Source organism: Dendropsophus ebraccatus, chromosome 6 (genome assembly GCF_027789765.1).
Source record: "Dendropsophus ebraccatus isolate aDenEbr1 chromosome 6, aDenEbr1.pat, whole genome shotgun sequence".
Classification (NCBI taxonomy): Eukaryota; Metazoa; Chordata; class Amphibia; order Anura; family Hylidae; genus Dendropsophus; species Dendropsophus ebraccatus.
Window position 1 is genome coordinate 124,250,532 of NC_091459.1, and position 20,146 is coordinate 124,270,677.

The 20,146-nt window shown below is 46.4% G+C and overlaps 1 protein-coding gene across 2 annotated transcripts in view; it reads right to left on the reverse strand.

The window, feature by feature from the left end:
* CD2AP (CD2 associated protein) overlaps nt 1–13,696 on the reverse strand; it is a 62,339-nt gene extending 48,643 nt beyond the window's left edge. Inside the window, exon 1 of one of the 2 annotated variants that reach the window (XM_069975829.1) lies at nt 13,461–13,696. In XM_069975829.1, the coding sequence (XP_069831930.1) occupies nt 13,461–13,464 (4 nt within the window). In that variant the 5' untranslated portion in view covers nt 13,465–13,696. The remainder of the gene's footprint in view (nt 1–13,460) is intronic. The other variant, XM_069975828.1, reaches the window with a different exon arrangement.
* Nucleotides 13,697–20,146: the final 6,450 nt, after the last annotated feature.

The window sequence follows — 20,146 nt, forward strand, 5'->3', positions numbered from 1 at the left end:
GAGAGCTGTGAGTGTGCTTACAGAACAAAACCAGAAGAGAGCAGTAAGCGAGCCTCAATAAGACAAACAGAAAAGATCATTGAGCAAGCTTAGAGGGTACAACAAAAAGAGCTGGGAGCGAGCTTGGAGAACACAAGCAGAAAAGAGCTGTGAGCGTTCTTAGAGGGTACAACAAGAAGAGAGCTGTGAGCGATCTTAGAGGGTACAACAAGAAGAGAGCTGTGAGCGATCTTAGAGGGTACAACAAAAAGAGAGCTGTGAGCGAGCTTGGAGAACACAAGCAGAAGAGAGCTGTGAGCGAGGGACCAGGGACAGACCATACAGGTTCTAGTTATGAAACAAAGAACTGGAACAATAATACAGATCTAGCGGTGGGTAATGAGACACCCCATAGACACAGCTGTATTTCTCATCCTGGACACCTGGACAGGTAGAATGGTCTCTGCCTTTATACACACTGTAGCCCATGCTCGCCCTTATCTATTGTAGCCTTTGTCCTCTCGGCTATGCAGGTGTGTGTCCTGTAAAGTGCTGCGTCCTCACATGATCCAGGTAAATATAGTTCCTTACCTCAACGTTTCCCAGGTCTACCATTTATATAACACATTACAGGATCAATATGTTCCCACCCTACAACTCCCCAATATACTGATCACCAGGACACATCAGAAAGTAACCAGTACATCACACCACTAGAGGGAACCTGCCATAATACTATAACCCCCATGATGCCTGGAGGTTTTGCCGACACCCTCCGTACAGGGGACACCGCAGATCCCTGCACGGCTAAACCTAAAGCTTCAGGAGAAGTAACCGCGGATAAAGCGACTTCATAAGGAACCTGTGCGATCCTGTAACAAGTCCAGTCCTGTGGGAATTCACATGGGAATAGCAGTGTAGTGAAGTCATGCTACCTTACAGACATTACATAGCGGCCCACGTCTGGCTGCCGCACATCAACCAACTAATCCAGTTCCCTATAGCAGTGCAAGACTACAACTCCCAGCAACCCCCACTGATCAAACTCAAGATCACCAGTCAAAGGTAATTAACAATGACAGATTTGCTTAAACCAGGATTGGGGAACCTCCGGCTGTTGCAAAACTACAATTCCCATCATGCCTGGACATCAACCTTTAGCTTTGGCTGTCCAGGCATGATGGGAAATGTAGTTTTGTAACAGCTGGGGGGCCGAAGGTTCCACATCCCTGCCTTAAACCATCATCACCGCCACTTACCTGTGCACCATCACGACAGCGCCACTTAAAGGGGTTACTCATCCTTATATAATTAATGGTTTATCTTAAGGACAGGCCATCACTTTTATACGGCTGGGTAACCCTACTTTAAGTGGATTATTTAAAAAAAAAAAAAAAAAAAACCTCCAGTAAGGAATTCAGTATTCTCTCACATACAGCTACAATAAGGAAACCCAATCCACCCCGCAGGCAAAATATTGCCTATTTAATCTACATTGGATGTACACATTTACAACCTTCTTTTTTTTTTATTACCTCAAAGCTTTAAAAAAAAATAAAAGGGTGTCTCCAAGGTAACAGACTACATTCCAACCCTGAATGTAGTCTGAACCTTCGGTTATGCGTTTAGGTGACATTAGATAAATGGTGAACAAACACAAGACCAGGGGTGCCCTGACACCGATGGAAAGACAACAAAGTTAAATAGCTGCTTTCTTCCAGAAACAGCACCACACCTCTCCTCAATCTGGGTGTGGGTTTTAGTAGCTCAGCTCCATAGAAGTGAATGGAGCAGAATTGTTATGTCGTGCACAACCTGAGGACAGTGGTGGCCCTGTTTGTGCAAAAAAGCAGTTGTGCTTATCTAATCCTGGATAATCCCTTTAAAAATGATCAATTTCAACAAGCCTGGGAGAAAAACGCACACACCTTTTGCTCCAATGCTCCCTATTGGTAACACACACAGCGGAGAAGAGTGTGCTGGTGTATGGACTGTGGGAGAAACAGCCGAAAGAGCAACAGTGTACGGCCGCCATTACTCTCTTCCATATGGTAAATCAGCAGGCACCACCATGGGGCACTTTAAGATTCTTTTTCTAGTGAGATCAGTAAAAGATTTGTATACAAAGTAGGTCGCAGCTCATACCCTTTTAACTATATACCCGGCATATGTATCCATCTTATCCAGACTCCTGTATCTATAAAGTTTTGGCGCCAATTCTCTGTACACAATACCGCCATTACTCCACTGACGTCCACTGATATGAAACTCCTAATGTATAGTAATAGTCAGAACACTTATGCCACATCACACTGCCATCCTCCGCTGCCCCAGTCTCTACCCTGATGTAACACCAAAAACTGCACCCAGACAAAACTTCTTTGCATGCAATGCAATGCATAACTTTGTATGAAAGAAAGCAGCATGTCTCCACTATGTACAAGATTCTAAAGGGTGTTCGGCAGAATGGGGATTACAGCTCTGGATGTGACTGGAGTGTACCGCTGCCCATAATTTTTTTTATCGGGATTCTTTCAGCAGTATAAGGGGGGGGGGGGGGGGGGGGGCGGCCTAACCTTCCCCTGATATAAGGGGAAACAGGAAGAATGCAATGTTTATAGGGAAGTCAGAGGAGACGGCCGTTTGTAAAAATAACACTCATTCTAGTCTAATACAAAAGTGAAGTCATTTTACACATTAGTCTCTCTTTATTTTGCATTTTTGAGTTACACCACTGATATACAATGTATACCATGGCGTACCCACTGAGTACTACAGAGGGTGATTATTGGCCAAACAGGCTGCTATTGCCTTGAGTAATAGCGCTAATGTGTAATCAGGTTGATTTTACCCATAAAAGACAACTCCTGCACTCATCAAAAAAAAAACATGAACTGAAGCTCCAGTTGGTGTCTTTTATTTTTTTCTTCACTTCCTGGTTTGGGAAAGCTCCCACGATGCACTTTGTCTCATGTGATGTCTAACTGACTCTGTAGAACTGTTAGATGGCTTACAGCTTGCTCAGCCAATCAGAGCTGAGCAACCTGTGTCATCTGACAAAGGAAGGCTGGCCTAACAGGGCTTAGATCCGCCTCCCCCTTGAGTATGTCATTGTCACAAAATGGCTGCCACAGAGCAGCCTGGGGTCAACAGTCATTAGGTAAAAATGAGTTCACTTCCTGGTGGGGGGCAGATAGGTGATTGAAGCATATTACAAAGTTATATAACTTTACAATGTGTATCAATTACTAGAAAAGAGATTTTCACCGGAATACCCCTTTAAAGAATAGGCCTAATTTTGTGTCTACATCACTTACATGTCACCATAGTAAAAGACTATAAGCAAACTTTGTGTCATCTGACCCTCCATTCTCCAGTTTTTAAGCCGCTAAATGTAAGAAGAATGACTGCAGGATCAGACTACACAGGATTTGTTTGTAGTCTGTTACTATGGAAACACAGTTTTGCAAAAGAGCTGTATATGCAAAAAAACAAAACAAAAATCAAACACTACTTTTTTCTATTTTAAATGCTCTGGAGCTACAGAAAAGAAAAAACAATAGGGTACATGACAAAAGATGTGTACAGAGTATGTAAGAATGTGCCAAGTTTAGAAGAGAACGTCTAGAAGTAAACTAAAAACCCTAAAACTTTATGCTGATCTTAGCTGCTTTTACTCTGGTAACTATTTATCAAGTTCATGGGAAAGTGATGAAACATTTTCCTCATCACTCCCCCACCCATCTCTTCCAATTGCCTTAACTCCTTAGCGACCCATGACGTATCTGATACGTCATGGTGCCGCGGGGGGTGTTCAGAGCGGGGTCCTGCCGGGACCCTGCTCTGAATGGCGCTGATCACGGCTGACATGTGCAGCTGGGCAGTGCCTCTTTTAGCTGGCGCGGGTCCCGTTGCCGCGTCGGCTAATTAAGCCTCTAAGTGCAGCTGTCAAACCTGACAGCTGCACTTAGATGCTTAGATCCACACATCCCTGGTGTCTAGTGGGACGGATCTCCCCCCCACGATGCGATCGCCCGTGCTGGGCCTCAGCGTCGGAATAACACTGATCCCGGCTCGGCAATAGATTGCTATGGCCTGCAGCAGGCTATAGCAATCTATGACCGATCTGATGGATCTTTGCTGTGTATATACACAGCATTGATCTCTATGAGAGATCAGTGCTGTTTATATACAAGTCCCCCAGGGGGACTTCTAGTTAAAGTAAAAGTAAAAATGTTTTTTTATTAATAAATAATCCCCTCCCCCATTAAAATTCCAAATCACCCCCCTTTTCCCATTTTATAAATATAAACAAATAAATAAACATATTTAGTATCGCCGCGCGCGTAATCGCCCGAACTATTAATTAATCCCATTCCTGATCTCGCACGGTAAACGGCGTCAGTGCAAAAAAATTCCAAAGTGCAAAATTGCGCATTATTGGTCACATCAAATCCAGAAAAAAATGTAATAAAAAGTGATGAAAAACTCGTATATGCGCAATCAAGGTACCGATAGAAAGAACACATCATGGCGCAAAAAATTACACCTCACACAGCCCCATAGACCAAAGGATAAAAGCGCTATAAGCCTGGGAATAGAGCGATTTTAAGGAACATATATTTGTTAACAATGGTTTAAATTTTTTAGAAGCCATCAGATACAATATAAGTTATACATGTTATATATCATAGTAATCGTAACGACTTGAGGAACATATATAATAAGTCAGTTTTACCATAGGGCGAACGGCGTAAATGCAAAACCCCCTGAAATCAAAACAAATTCCTTTTTTTCTTTCAATTTGACAGCGCAAATTATTTTTTTCCAGTTTCGCAGCATATGTTATGGAAAAATAATGCCTGTCATTGCAAAGTACAATTGGTTTCGCAAAAAATAAGGGCTCATGTGGGTCTCTAGGTGAAAAAATGCAAGTGCTTTGGCCTTTTAAACATAAAGTGGAAAAAGCAAAAATTGTCTTTGACCTTAAGGGGTTAAAAGCGTTATCCAGTGCTACAAAAACATGGCCACTTTCCCCCTACTGTTGTCTCCAGATTGGGTGGGGTTTTGAAACTCAGTTCCATTAAAGTAAATGGAGCTTAATTGCAAACCGCACCTGAACTGGAGACAACAGTAGGGGGAAAAGTGGCCATGTTTTTGTAGCGCTGGATAACCCCTTTAATACTGCATTAGGAAAGATGTTGCCTAACATAAACATCCCCCTTAATTTTGCACTGGATGTGTGCAGCGCCCAATACAACGATGCCAGATCACCTAGTGTACACAGCTCAGCCCTGGCAGACTGACTATACGCAGGAGAGCACTGTCTCTGCGGCTATTTTACCTCTGCTTGCTAGTTGCAGGTGTTTGTGGGTATGAAGTATAATGACATATAAACAGACTCAGACGTTGGTCCTGGCACAACACCTGCAGGTGACGTCAGCCCTTGTACACGGCTCTTGCCTGCCGTCACGTGCAGGAAGTGACTGTCGCCTCCAGAGATTTAAGTAATCAGACTATATAAATAGGAATTGCACTGCCAAAGGGGTGTACAGTGTTTCATCAAAGGATACAACAAATACTACTCCACCTGGGGACCTGGCAGAGGATGCAAATACTCCACTAATCTGGGCATGCGGAATCAGGGAATATCCAACATCTATAGGTCCTCCAGCAGACCGGCTGCCAGGCACTTCATACCAGTCCAGGCTGTTAGCAGCAAAAGTCGTCCCTTTATTCCCTAGGTGACTTAAAGGGGTACTCTTTAAAAAAAATTACATTACATTACATGCAGTATATCACTAATCCAACATACTAAACATGTATACTTATCTGCCCCAACATTTCTTCCAGCACAGGGGACGTAGCTTCAAAACCAGCCTGTAAGGGTAGCAGACTACAATTCCCATCATGCATTGCTGACATCCACTGCAGGTTGTCCTCCTCCACTGGTCTCCAAACCCCTGTGCATCACATTAGTTCCCATCCTCTGCTGCTTTATAGACAAACAGCTTATCCTCCTACAATTCTTAGTGCTGCAATTCAGCATGTGCGACCAGGAAGTTAAAGTGACTGTACCACCAGGCCCAGGCTGAAGCACTGGAGACGGGCCGACCCACCCCCAGTGGGAAGAAACTCCAGCCCCTCCATGACGTGACTCCATTAGAATCAATGGAACCCTATCATAGAGGGGCTAGGGCTTCCTCCCACTAAGGGTGGGGTCGGCCCGCCTCCAGTGCTTCAGCCTGGGCCTGGTGGTACAGTCACTTTAAAGGGGTTATGCAGGATTAGAAAAACATGGCCACTTTCTTCCAGAGACAAAACCACTCTTGTCTCCAGATTGGGTGGGGTTTCAAACTCAACTCCATTAAAGTAAATGGAGCTTAATTGAAAACTACACCCGAACTGGAGACAAGAGAGGGGGAAAAGTGGCCATGTTTTTGTAGCGCTGGAGAACCCCTTTAAGCTCCACTCACTTCAATGGAACCAAGTTGCAAAACCTGCAGCCAAACTGGAGACAAGAGTCGTGCTGTTTCAGGAAAAAAGTAGCCATGTTTGTTTTAAGCTTACGTAACCCCCTTAAAGTGTCACTGTCGTTAAAAAAAATTTCCGCAGAAATCAATATTCCAGGCGATTTTAAGAAACTTTGTAATTGGGTTTATTAGGCAAATATACCATTATCTGCATTTAAAAAAAACTTTCCCCAGTTCCCCCCCCCCTCCTCTCTCTCATCCACTGCTCAAAATCAGGTAATCTCACCTCTTTTACATCAGTCAGATCCTGTCTGTGCTAAGGAGAGGGGAGGGGAGAAGGGAGATTAGTTGGCAGCAGAGAGAAGAGAACAAAGGATTACACCACAGGGAGCCGCTGAAAGCTCCAATTCAGAGGTCAGAGAGGTCAGTGCTAATGTCAGAGGAGAGAGCCTGGTGATGAAGCTGTAAATTAACTCTTTGTTGTCCTGTTTTGGTGCCTCATCTCTCCACTTTCCATAGAGAACAATGAAGACAGGGGGAGAGCTTCAAACTGCTTTTCATGATAAAAATGCATTTTTCGGCTAATAAACCCAATTACAAGGTTTCTTAAAAATCGCCTGTACTATTGATTTCTGCAAAACAAATTTTAATGACAGTGACACTTTAAGGCTATAATCACACACTGTAAAAACAACGGCTGTATTTGGGCAAATAATGTCTGTTGTTTCAGAAATAATGGCATTGTTTGTGCAACGACGGCCGTTGTTTTTACATAGTGTGAACACAGCTTTAGGGTACATTCACATGGAGACTACAAGCGGATTCCGCCGGGCGGTCTCTGCTTGCAGTCCCACCTGTTCCGTAGACTCAATGATATTTGCCAGCGTATTCCACTGTCTTCCCGAAGAATTAACACGTCTATGGAAGGGGCGGGACTACATGCCCCTTCTCCACATGGATTCCACAGTGTGAATGTACTCTAAGGCTGCATTCACACGTTCCGTGTTTCGCACACATGCTCTGCACGGAACACAGACGTGGAATGCCTGTAACGGACTCTCCCCCGCCCGGACAGCATCTGTGATAAGATGCTGGGAGCGAGGGAACTGTACAGATATGCGCCACGCTGTTATAACAGAGCCACGCAGCTGCTTCATTACAGCACGGCGCATATCTGTACAGTTCTCCCGCTCCCAGCATCTAATTACAGATGCTGTCCGGCAGGGGAGAGTCCGTTACAAGCATTCCACATCCGTGTTCCGTACAGAACACGGAACGTGTGAATGCAGCCTCAGGCCGCATTCCCACACTGCAGTTAACACAGCTGAAACCAACAGCCATGCAATCTTGCTGAAAATCGTGGAAACACATCACATCACTATTGATGAATGCATGGCAATGTGGTTTCAGCTGCGCACAAACTTTAGAATGGAGTCAAGTACTCTATACTGGAATACCAAAGGGATACTCCAGAGGGGGGGAAAAATAAAATCACCTGTCTAGAGTAGTAGAGGTTTTCTATGGGGAGATGGCAGCACTGGAAAGAATACACTACTTCCTGCAGGACATACAGCAGCTGATTAGTATTGGAAGAACTTGCAGTACAAAGTCTAAAGAGACGGTACAGGGAGCCAGGTATCTAACTAAAAAGGATATCGGAGAGCTTACAGCAATGCTTACTGGGTTGAACACTCCTTAAAAGCTCCACCCCCAACTATTGGGCAGAACACTTATCAGAAGGCTCCTCCCCCTAGGTATGCCAGGCACAATATAAAGCCTCTCTACATACAGAGTATTATATTCCATAGGACTTAAACAGAGGTGGGATCACTAAATATACATGTACACAGCAAAAATCATTGGCTACATGTACGCTGCACTAAACACGACCACCAGCAAGGAGGTGGGGGCGCCAGAGTGCTCATCATAGTTATATTAATAAAACAAGTCTTTAAAATGAGATTAGTTTGTTACACAATGTGGACAGATTATTTCTCTATTGCTGTCTGAGGAAGGAGGAAGAAAATACAAAGACTACAGGAAAGAGACCGGAGTAAACCTGAGCCAACAAAGGAAAGCACGAAGCGGACGCATGGCCGAACACAGCTTCCTCCATGATCTTTAAGAGTAAGAGTCTCAAGTATTTTGTGGCGGGATTTTCCAGGACTTTAATAATGATGGTCTATCGGTAGTTATATCGATAAATAAAGAGCCAGCCACAGCGCCATACTGATGGTTGTGGCTGTGCCTGGTACTGCAGCCAAGTCCTATGTGACATATGAGTTTTGCAGCACTCTGACACTTGGTGCATTATAGTGTATATTCCAATGACAGAAAGGAGAAGACCTTCAGTGTTTCACAAAGCCGACATACATCAGAGATAAACTATAATCCTCAGAAATCCCAAAACCTTAGAAAATTGCAGGCTGCCCTATATGAATGCAGTGTGCACAATCCTAGTGAACTGTATAATAAAGCGTGCACCACGTCTGCCTCCTGGATACGGGATCCCCGGCAGAACAGGGGACATAATAGGATCTTACACCTGATCCTATGCTGCTACAAGGAGCCTTTATAGGTTCAGAAAGCCAAGAAAGTGTAATGAGGAGGCGAGGTGGATTCCTGAGACGCAGGAGAACACAAGGAGGGATCTTACAAGGGATACAAGACGCTTGGTATGGAGGGTACAGGGCATGGGGCGGCTGTAATACTATATAGCATTCCTCTATCATAGCACTGTATGGCTATACAGCACAGGACTCTGTACATGCACGGGATGCAAGGCAATGTTTCCAACCTGTGGTCTCCAACTTTTGCAAAACTAAAACTCCCAGCATGCCCTGATATTGATTTGTAAATTACTTATATTAAAAAAATTAAGTGTGTTCCAGTCTGACACAGTGCCCTCTGCTGCCACCTCTGTCCATGTCAGAACTGTCAAGAGCAGGAGAGGTTTTCTATGGGGATTTTCTGCTGCTCTGGACAGTTCCTGACATGGACAAAGGTGGCAGCAGGGAGCACTGTGTCAGACTGGAGAGAATATACCACTTCCTGCAGGACATACAGCAGCTGATAACTATGAAAAACTTTTTAAAATAGATTTTTTTAAATTGAAGTAAATTTAAAAAATCTATATAAACTTTCTGACATCACTTAATTTGAAAGAAAAAGATTTTAGCTGGAGTACCCCAGCGCAGTTATGCAACACAATCCAATATTTCACTAGTAAACAATCCATCTACCAAGGCTCAATCCAGGACAAAACCTCCAGACCGGAGCCCAGCCTTATGGCCCTATAGTCGTCTAGAGGAGCAAACGAGCGCTCTCAGCGGGGGGGCTGCCCGGGTGATCGCTGATCGTCCGGGCAGCCCATAGGATACAGCAGCGTCTGCTGCCGATACTCCTATTCAACGGAGCGATGGCAGAAGATCGTTGCTGTATCAGTCGCTTGTTTTTCAACATGTTGAAAAACAAGCGACTGCAACGATCAGCCGACATGAGCGATTTCGGCTGATCGTTGCACTCTATTCCACGGGACGATTATCGTCCGTAGCGGCCGAATACGGACGATAATCGTTCCGTGGAATAGGGCCTTTAGACCACAGGAAGCGGCAACACATGGCCCAGAGCTTCCTGCTAATCCCAGCACAAGACTGATCCCTATCTGCGATGTACTGTATGGGCCTGTCCTCCTCCCATATTACACAGTATGCAATGTACCATCTTACAGGATCACAGGCGCAGGGGGCTAGCAGAGAGCTGCAAAGACTGTCCTCTGGGGGGGCGACATTGCTACCAGTCTTTTACATTCTGTTCCTATCTCTCCACAATAGAGGGGGGGAGGTGACACCAAGAAAGAACCACTATACGGACAGCACCCGTGTATACATACCGCACACAGCAAGGTGGATGACAGGATTGTTACTCCTGGGGGGCAGCATAAATGAACAAACACAGCCGATAACTGGAGTGTTGTAGCAGGAGTCTCAGTTGTACAGTATGCGGCCCCCCATCTGCCCGCAGTGTACAGTATGCGGCCCCCCATCTGCCCGCAGTGTACAGTATGCGGCCCCCCATCTGCCCGCAGTGTACAGTATGCGGCCCCCCCATCTGCCCGCAGTGTACAGTATGCGGCCCCCCCATCTGCCCGCAGTGTACAGTATGCGGCCCCCCCATCTGCCCGCAGTGTACAGTATGCGGCCCCCCCATCTGCCCGCAGTGTACAGTATGCGGCCCCCCCCATCTGCCCGCAGTGTACAGTATGCGGCGCCCCCCATCTGCCCGCAGTGTACAGTATGCGGCCCCCCCATCTGCCCGCAGTGTACAGTATGCGGCCCCCCATCTGCCCGCAGTGTACAGTATGCGGCCCCCCATCTGCCCGCAGTGTACAGTATGCGCCCCAATCAGCATGTCTGACCCCGCCGTGTAGTCATCAATCAGCTGCACGGACGGGCAAACATCCCACCCCTAAGTATGTGCCGCCCATCCTGCCAATGTATGGGAACATTTAGCAGCGGCAGCTCCCCTTCCTTGTTTATACAGTAAACTCCTCAGCAATGTGGGCACGGCTATGGGAGGCTGCCGCACCAAGGACTGTGCTTACCTGCACCGCTCATGTGTATGGGGGGGGGGGGGTACAGGAGCCACATACAGAACAGGAACGGGCGCGGAAACCCCTGCAACAAATCTGCTGTGTGTAACTGTACCCTATTAGTATACACTATAGGTACAGCCACATATCTGCTGTGTGATCATACTCTATAGGTACAGCCACATATCTGCTGTGTGATCATACAATATTAGTATACACTATAGGTACAGCCACATATCTGCTGTGTGATCATACACTATTAGTATACACTATAGGTACAGCCACATATCTGCTGTGTGATCATACACTATTAGTATACTCTATAGGTACAGCCACATATCTGCTGTGTTATCATACACTATAGGTGCAGCCAGAAAGATAAATGATCAATAGATAGATCGGTAAGTAGATGGATAGATAATCTACTGAAAGAGTAGTAGATGCTTGGAACAAACTTCCAGCAGATGTGGTTGGTAAATCTAAAGTGAATGTAAACCTGCCTGGGATAAACATTTATCTATGGGTCCTATTATAGGGGACAGTTATCGTGTGAAAAATCGTTATATCGTTTGAATTTAAACGATAACTGTTCTGTGTAATTGCAGGCAACAATCAAAAAATCTTTCATGTGTCGTTGATCTAGATCTGAACCTAAAATTATCGCTAATCGTTCGCTGTAATTCCACAGTCGTTCACTCAAGTTCTGCATTTTTTCACTAATCGTTCAGTGTAATGTTGCGTTTACACGAAGCGATAATTCGCCCAATCGATCGTTTAACGATTTTGAAGCAACAATTTGGTTTTTATAACGATCGGCATTTAGACGAATAGTTAGAAAAATCGTAAGAAAATTCGTAAGAAAAATCGTTAATGCGATAGTTTTTAAGATCGCCTAAGCCCATCTTTTACATAGGGTGAATCTTTAAAAGACGAACGACAATTTGAGAACATGCTGAAAGATCAAAAAGAACGATTTTTCGCTCATCGCTTGATCATTTATTGTGTTTACACGGAACGATTATCACTCCAATGCGATCGTTATTGCGAATATTCGAACGATAATCGTTCCGTGTAAACGCAGCATAATTGCACATTGTTCTGCTGGGATCAGAAGGAATAAACGATCATAGTAACGATCGCAATAGCGATTGTAGTAACGATCGTAACTAACGACCATCGTTCTGTGTAATATGGTAAACGACTTTAGGTTAACGATGAACAATCTCAATTGCGATCGTTTATCGTTAATCACTAAAAATGGCTCCGTGTAATGCTGCGTTTACACAGAAAGATTAATCCGACAGATTTTGGAAGCCAAAGCCAGGAACGGATTTGAAAAGAGGATAGATCCCAGTCTTTCCTTTATGACCTGATCCCTGTTTATAGTCTGTTCCTGGTTTTGGCTTCAAAGATCTGTCAGATAAATCTGTGTAAACGCACCCTAATAGGACCCTACCCTAAGATAATAAGAAGGTAGATACTAATAGAGCAGACTAGATGGAGCAGGGGGGCTTTATCAGCCAAAAATATTCTATGGCAGACAGACTATAAATCCTGGAGCATTCCCCATCACTACACACCATTGGTCTGCAGCCTGTGATTCTCCAACTGCTGCAAAACTACAAGCCCCAGCATGCCCACAGCCTGGGAGCTGCATGTTTTGCAGCAGCTGTAAAGCAGTCAGTGCAGAGTGGTCTGAACAAGGAAATTGCACATTTTCTTCCCAAAAAGGTGACACAAGAGATCTCCGGATCTTCCACCTTGTCACACAAGCCTGATGGGATCATCGGCGAGGAGGACGGGGTGCGATTACCTCACTTCTGAGGACAGGTGACCCCGCTTTATGTCGTCTCTGTTGTACAACTACAACTCCCAGCATTCCCTATGTCTGACATGGCATGCTGGAGGTTGTAGTTTTGCACAGACTAGTTGGAGACCATTGACTTCAGTGTTCCTCACCCTGCGGCTGCCCAGACTCTGCAAACTACAACTCCCAGCATGCCCTGACAGCGTCACAGAGTCAGAGAGTAATCCAGGCATTGCTCCGGCTCTATGATGTCATCAGAGCTGGCTATGACATCACAGTACATAGAAAACCAGCGCAGACGCCTAACACTAAGCTGTTGTCCATAGCAACACACAGCCCATAGCAACCAATCACATCAGGCAGAGAGTAGGGGGAGCACTGGCTGATATAGAAGCAAGGCAAACAGGACAAACACTAGTCCTCACAGAACTTGCTGAGGACACGTCATATAGGTGACGTCACTACACCTGGGCCCCCAGAGGTCAGGGCCACAGTGTACAGTCAGCACTCCCGGCGAGCAGTGCGCCCCCTCAGGTCACGTGACCCCGTCCCCAGGTGTGCCGCCGCCTCCCCGCCAGGCCCAGGGCTGTGTCCCGGAGCCCGCACTCACCCATGCTGCCGCCCGGCTGCGGGGAGTCGTCCCTCTCCGGCCTCTCGCTCCCCTCGCACAGCGCTCTCAGCCCATCAAAGTCCGCTCCGGTCCCCGGGAGGCTCCTCCGCTCGGTGTCTCTCAGCTCCCCGTCCCGCCCCACAGCCCGACACGGCCGCAGCCTCCGCCGACAAGACGACTGACTACTAAAACTAGAACGCCAGCTCGGAGCCCGGCGCTGTCACGTGACCCCGCGCCAGCCAATGGCGGCCCCTCCTCCCGCAGTCCCGGCTTGATTCCCTGAATCTCCACACAGGGAGACTCCGGCCTGCCCGCTGTTACCAGGTGTGCTGACGTCACCGCCGCCTGTCACCACGTCACCAGCCCGGCCGCGCGCTCTGCTGTGCTCTGACGTCACGTGTACTGGAGAGCAGAACCAGAAACACTTTATATATTCATCTACTGCTATACTGTGTGACGTGTACTAGAGAGCAGAACTGTATATATATGTATGTATGTACTGGAGAGCAGAACCAACCATTCATCACACAATATAACATATATATATATATATATATATATATATATATATATATATATATATATCATCTACTACTATACTGTGTGACGTGTACTAGAGAGCATAACCAACCACTCATCACACTATATAAGCTATATATACAGTATATATATATATTATATAATCATCTACTGCTATACTGTGTGATGTCACATATACTATATCATCTACTATATTGTGTGATGTCAGTAGCGATATTTGATAGGGGGCAGGGTGGGCGGCCGCCCCCGGGCCCACTCTGGCAGGGGCCCACTGTGATCTCCAGAGATTATGCCATGTAATCACTCCTGTGGCCGGAGGCAGAGCAATTCCGCCTCCAGCCACAAGAGGCCGCTACCTTCCCCCTGCACTTGAGTCACACACACAGAGCAGAGACTCAGGGAGTGAGCTGACTCCTGAGGCTGACTGTGACAGTACTGCGTTGCAGGTAATTATGGCGTCCTTTCTTTTTCTGGGGGGAGAGGAGGTGTGGGGTGTGATGTGCTGGTCTGGCCAAATGACGGGGACCTAATTTGGAGTTACAGGCTACTGGGGGGATGCAGCTTGGGGTGTGTATACCTGCTGTATTAGTGGAAAAAATGGCGGGCGGGTGGTAAGAAGAGGGTCTGCCATGTGTCCACTTGGTAACTGCTGCTTCTGCCATAAGATAGAATGAGCTTTCTGCCTCAGGTAGCAGACTCTTTGCCTCACTAGGGGACGGCTGCACAGCACAATCCCTTACTTTCACTTTCACTTATGCAGAGAGCCGACACACATTAGAGCTGACTGGAAGGTGTGTGCCCTGTCCCCTCCACTACTAAACCCCCCATATCTACCTATACTACTACACCCCTTATCCACTATACCATACTACTACACCCCTTATCCACTATACCATACTACTACACCCCTTATCCACTATACCATACTACTACACCCCTTATCCACTATACCTCACTACTACACCCCTTATCCACTATACCTCCACTACTACACCCCTCATCCACTACTACACCCCTTATCCACTATACCTCACTACTACACCCCTTATCCACTATACCTCACTACTACACCCCTTATCCACTATACCTCACTACTACACCCCTTATCCACTATACCTCACTACTACACCCCTCATCCACTACTACACCCCTCATCCACTACACCTCCACTACTACACCCCTCATCCACTACACCTCCACTACTAAACCCCCCATATCTACCTATACTACTACACCCCTTATCCACTATACCTCACTACTACACCCCTCATCCACTACACCTCCACTACTACACCCCTCATCCACTATACCTCACTACTACACCCCTTATCCACTATACCTCACTACTACACCCCTCATCCACTACTACACCCCTCATCCACTACACCTCCACTACTACACCCCTCATCCACTACACCTCCACTACTAAACCCCCCATATCTACCTATACTACTACACCCCTTATCCACTATACCTCACTACTACACCCCTTATCCACTATACCTCACTACTACACCCCTTATCCACTATACCTCACTACTACACCCCTTATCCACTATACCTCCACTACTACACCCCTCATCCACTACTACACCCCTTATCCACTATACCTTCACTACTACACCCCTCATCCACTATACCTCACTACTACACCCCTCATCCACTATACCTCCACTACTACACCCCTTATCCACTATACCTCACTACTACACCCCTTATCCACTATACCTCCACTACTACACCCCTCATCCACTACTACACCCCTTATCCACTATACCTTCACTACTACACCCCTCATCCACTATACCTCACTACTACACCCCTTATCCACTATACCTCACTACTACACCCCTTATCCACTATACCTCACTACTACACCCCTTATCCACTATACCTCACTACTACACCCCTTATCCACTATACCTCACTACTACACCCCTTATCCACTATACCTCCACTACTACACCCCTCATCCACTACTACACCCCTTATCCACTATACCTTCACTACTACACCCCTTATCCACTATACCTCACTACTACACCCCTTATCCACTATACCTCCACTACTACACCCCTCATCCACTACTACACCCCTTATCCACTATACCTTCACTACTACACCCCTCATCCACTATACCTCACTACTACACCCCTTATCCACTATACCTCACTACTACACCCCTTATCCACTATACCTCACTACTACACCCCTCATCCACTATACCTCACTACTACACCCCTTATCCACTATACCTCACTACTACACCCCTCATCCACTACTACACCCCTTATCCACTATACCTTCACTACTACACCCCTTATGATGTTGGTCATTTCCAGCATCTTGTACTCAGTATAATGGGGTCACCCAGCTTTCCCAGCATCTAATACTCAGTATGATGGAGGTCACCCTGCTTTCCCAGCATCTAATACTCAGTATGATGGAGGTCACCCAACAAAGCAGCTATGGTTCTTTTATCTTGCATAACCCCTTTAAATTTTACATGGCCATATATGTGAAAAGTAGAAAGCCTTTTACACTGCTCTCAGTCCCTGTTCTCTATGAGTAATGTAGTTAAATATTTCCTTTATTATTTGGAAAGCAGTGTCTTCTGCTGAGGTTCCCTATGGGTAACTTAGTCGGTTGGGGGCCCACTCAGACTTGCTCGCCCCCCCTAGACTGAACCCCTAGCTACGCCCCTGTGTGATGTCACCCAATACACTGCAGAGCATAACCACTGATCACACTACATAAAAAGTCTCCACAGAGTTTGCCGTCTGCCCCCATAGAGACACATAGTTCAGCATGGGAGCTGTGTACACAATGCGATAAGGGATTTTTAATCAAGATTTTCTGCTTTGTTTTAGATGCACTGGATAACAGTGGGTTAAAAAAGAAAAATTGTGCACCCTTTAAGGGGTTAAAAAAGGCCGTCCAACCAGTCATGTCAGAAAATCCGCACTTAGACTGAACTCACAATATTCCAGGATTTCACGCTCCACACAAGTATATAGCCCTGTAAAATCCTCCAATACCAGGGTCCTCAACCATCAGGTCACCAGCTGTGGCAGAACTACAACTCCCAGCATGCCTCTATAGGTGGGTCCCCAACCATCAGCTCACCAGCTGTGGCTGAACTACAACTCCCAGCATGCCTCTATAGGTGGGTCCCCAACCATCAGCTCACCAGCTGTGGCAGAACTACAACTCCCAGCATGCCTCTATAGGTGGGTCCCCAACCATCAGCTCACCAGCTGTGGCAGAACTACAACTCCCAGCATGCCTCTATAGGTGGGTCCCCAACCATCAGCTCACCAGCTGTGGCAGAACTAAAACTTCCAGCATGCCTCTATAGGTGGGTCCCCAACCATCAGCTCACCAGCTGCGGCAAAACTACAACTCCCAGCATGCCTTTATAGGTTGGGTCTTGTAAAATCCTCTAATACTAGGGTCCCCAACCAGTGTCGGACTGGCCCACCAGAGGACCGGAGAATCCTCTGATGGGCCCCCAGCTGTAGAACCTTCACTAACACTGACTGACATGTCGTTTCTCACTGGTTCTTCATTGGTGGGCCCCAGATACCCCAGCCTGACACTGTCCCCAACCATCAGCTCACCAGCTGTGGCAAAACTACAACTCCCAGGATGCCTCTATAGGTGGAGCTTTGTAAATTCCTTTGTAACGATATCAGGGTGCCCAACCATCAGCTCACCTGCTGTTGCAAAACTACAACTTCCAGCATGCCCAGATGCTGGGAGTTGTAGTTTTTTACCATCTGGAGGAGGGCCCCAGGTAAGATAATTCTGCTATAGTCCCCATTACAGCTGTCAGGGCATGCTGGGAGTTGTAGTTTTTTACCATCAGGAGGACCCCAGGTTGGATAATTCTGCTATAGTCCCCATTACAGATGTCAGGGCATGCTGGGAGTTGTAGTTTTTTACCATCTGGAGGAGGGCCCCAGGTTAGATAATTCTGCTATAGTCCTCATTACAGCTGTCAGGGCATGCTGGGAGTTGTAGGTTTTTACCATCAGGAGGACCCCAGGTTGGATAATTCTGCTATAGTCCCCATTACAGATGTCAGGGCATGCTGGGAGTTGTAGTTTTTTACCATCTGGATGGCCACAGGTTGGATAATTCTGCTATAATCCCCATTACAGCTGTCAGGGCATGCTGGGAGTTGTAGTTTTTTACCATCAGGAGGACCCCAGGTTGGATAATTCTGCTATAGTCCCCATTACAGATGTCAGGGCATGCTGGGAGTTGTAGTTTTTTACCATCTGGAGGAGGGCCCCAGGTTGGATAATTCTGCTATAGTCCCCATTACAAATGTCAGGGCATGCTGGGAGTTGTAGTTTTTTACCATCAGGAGGACCCCAGGTTGGATAATTCTGCTATAGTCCCCATTACAGATGTCAGGGCATGCTGGGAGTTGTAGTTTTTTACCATCTGGAGGGCCACAGGTTGGATAATTCTGCTATAATCCCCATTATAGCTGTCAGGGCATGCTGGGAGTTGTAGTTTTTTACCATCAGGAGGACCCCAGGTTGGATAATTCTGCTATAGTCCCCATTACAGATGTCAGGGCATGCTGGGAGTTGTAGTTTTTTACCATCTGGAGGGCCACAGGTTGGATAATTCTGCTATAATCCCCATTATAGCTGTCAGGGCATGCTGGGAGTTGTAGTTTTTTACCATCAGGAGGACCCCAGGTTGGATAATTCTGCTATAGTCCCCATTGCAGTTCCCTGCTGATATTTTTAGACCCTGTCATTTTCAGTTTTTATAGTCGGCTCAGATTTCACGTCTTCGAGTTCATCACCGGTGTAGAGGAAACCAAAGCCCATGCAGGAAAAACCTGCTTCTGTCTAAGGTGACCGCAGAATGCAGTTTTTAGTAGGGAGGTTGTTGTGTCATACTAAATATATATGAAAATACCGCATGCCCACGAGGAGATGAAGTCACCCATAACGAAACGCACACCTGCCTGATCAGGAACAGGCGTTATATATTCACTGAGACTGTATGATGGAGAGATGCTGCTTCATAGACTCTCATCATATGGACCACTCATTTATTTCAGTAATTGTCCAATGCCAGCCAGGGAGCTCCCTTATCTCTCCCAGAACAAAGGGGTCGGGCAGTGATTTTTCTATCATACCCAACCCTATGACCAGGGTCGACTCCAGGCTTTTGTGGGCCCTTGGGCGACAGATCCTCAGCGGGGCCCATCATCTATCCATCCACTATGCACAATTACTTAAAGGGTTGTCCAGCGAAAAAAAAATTCTGGTGTCAGAAAGTTATACAGATTTGTAATTTACTTCTATTAAAAATTCTCAAGTCTTCCAGTACTTATCAGCTGCTGCATGTCCTGCAGGAAATGTTTTATTTTCAGTCTGACACAGTGCTCTCTGCTGACATCTCTGGCCGAGACAGGAACTGTCCAGAGCAGGAGAGGTTTTCTATGGGGATTCATAGAAAACTGAGAAAGAGGTTCTGTCTCTGCCAGAGATGTCAACAGAGAGCAATGTGTCAGACTGAAAATAAAACAACATTTCCTGCAGTTGATTTGAAAGAAAAAGATTTTCGCTGGACAACCCCTTTAAGACACCACTAACATACACAAACACACATTACTGACACACACACTTACTGACATACACATTACTGAAACTGACTCCCACACACACTCTGACACAGATTACTTACTGACACACGCATTACAGACTGACACACACATTATTAACTGACACAAACACACACAGCAGTTACAGCTCAGCCTTCTCCCTCTTCCTCTCTGTCCAACTGTAAGGTTGAGGACCTTGGGGTCATGTGATCAGGTCCTTCACCCTTTTCTCTCTCTGTGCAGATCCTGCTCCTTCTCCTGTGTCTTCTGATGTTCAGCCCCTCACCCTATACTACAGTGAGGGGGCTGAACACTAGAACACTGGGCCCCTCTGCCTCTCTGGGCCCCTGGAGGCGCTGTGGCTCCAGCACTTGCCTGGTTAAGTCCTGTGCTGATGCCGGCCCTGCCTATTACCACAGCCATCTTCTGTTGATCTTTGTTCAGAAGAGCCTGAACTATAGTATAAGGTGTATGGGCATTATCCCAGGTGCCCCTTGTACCCCATATGTGAACT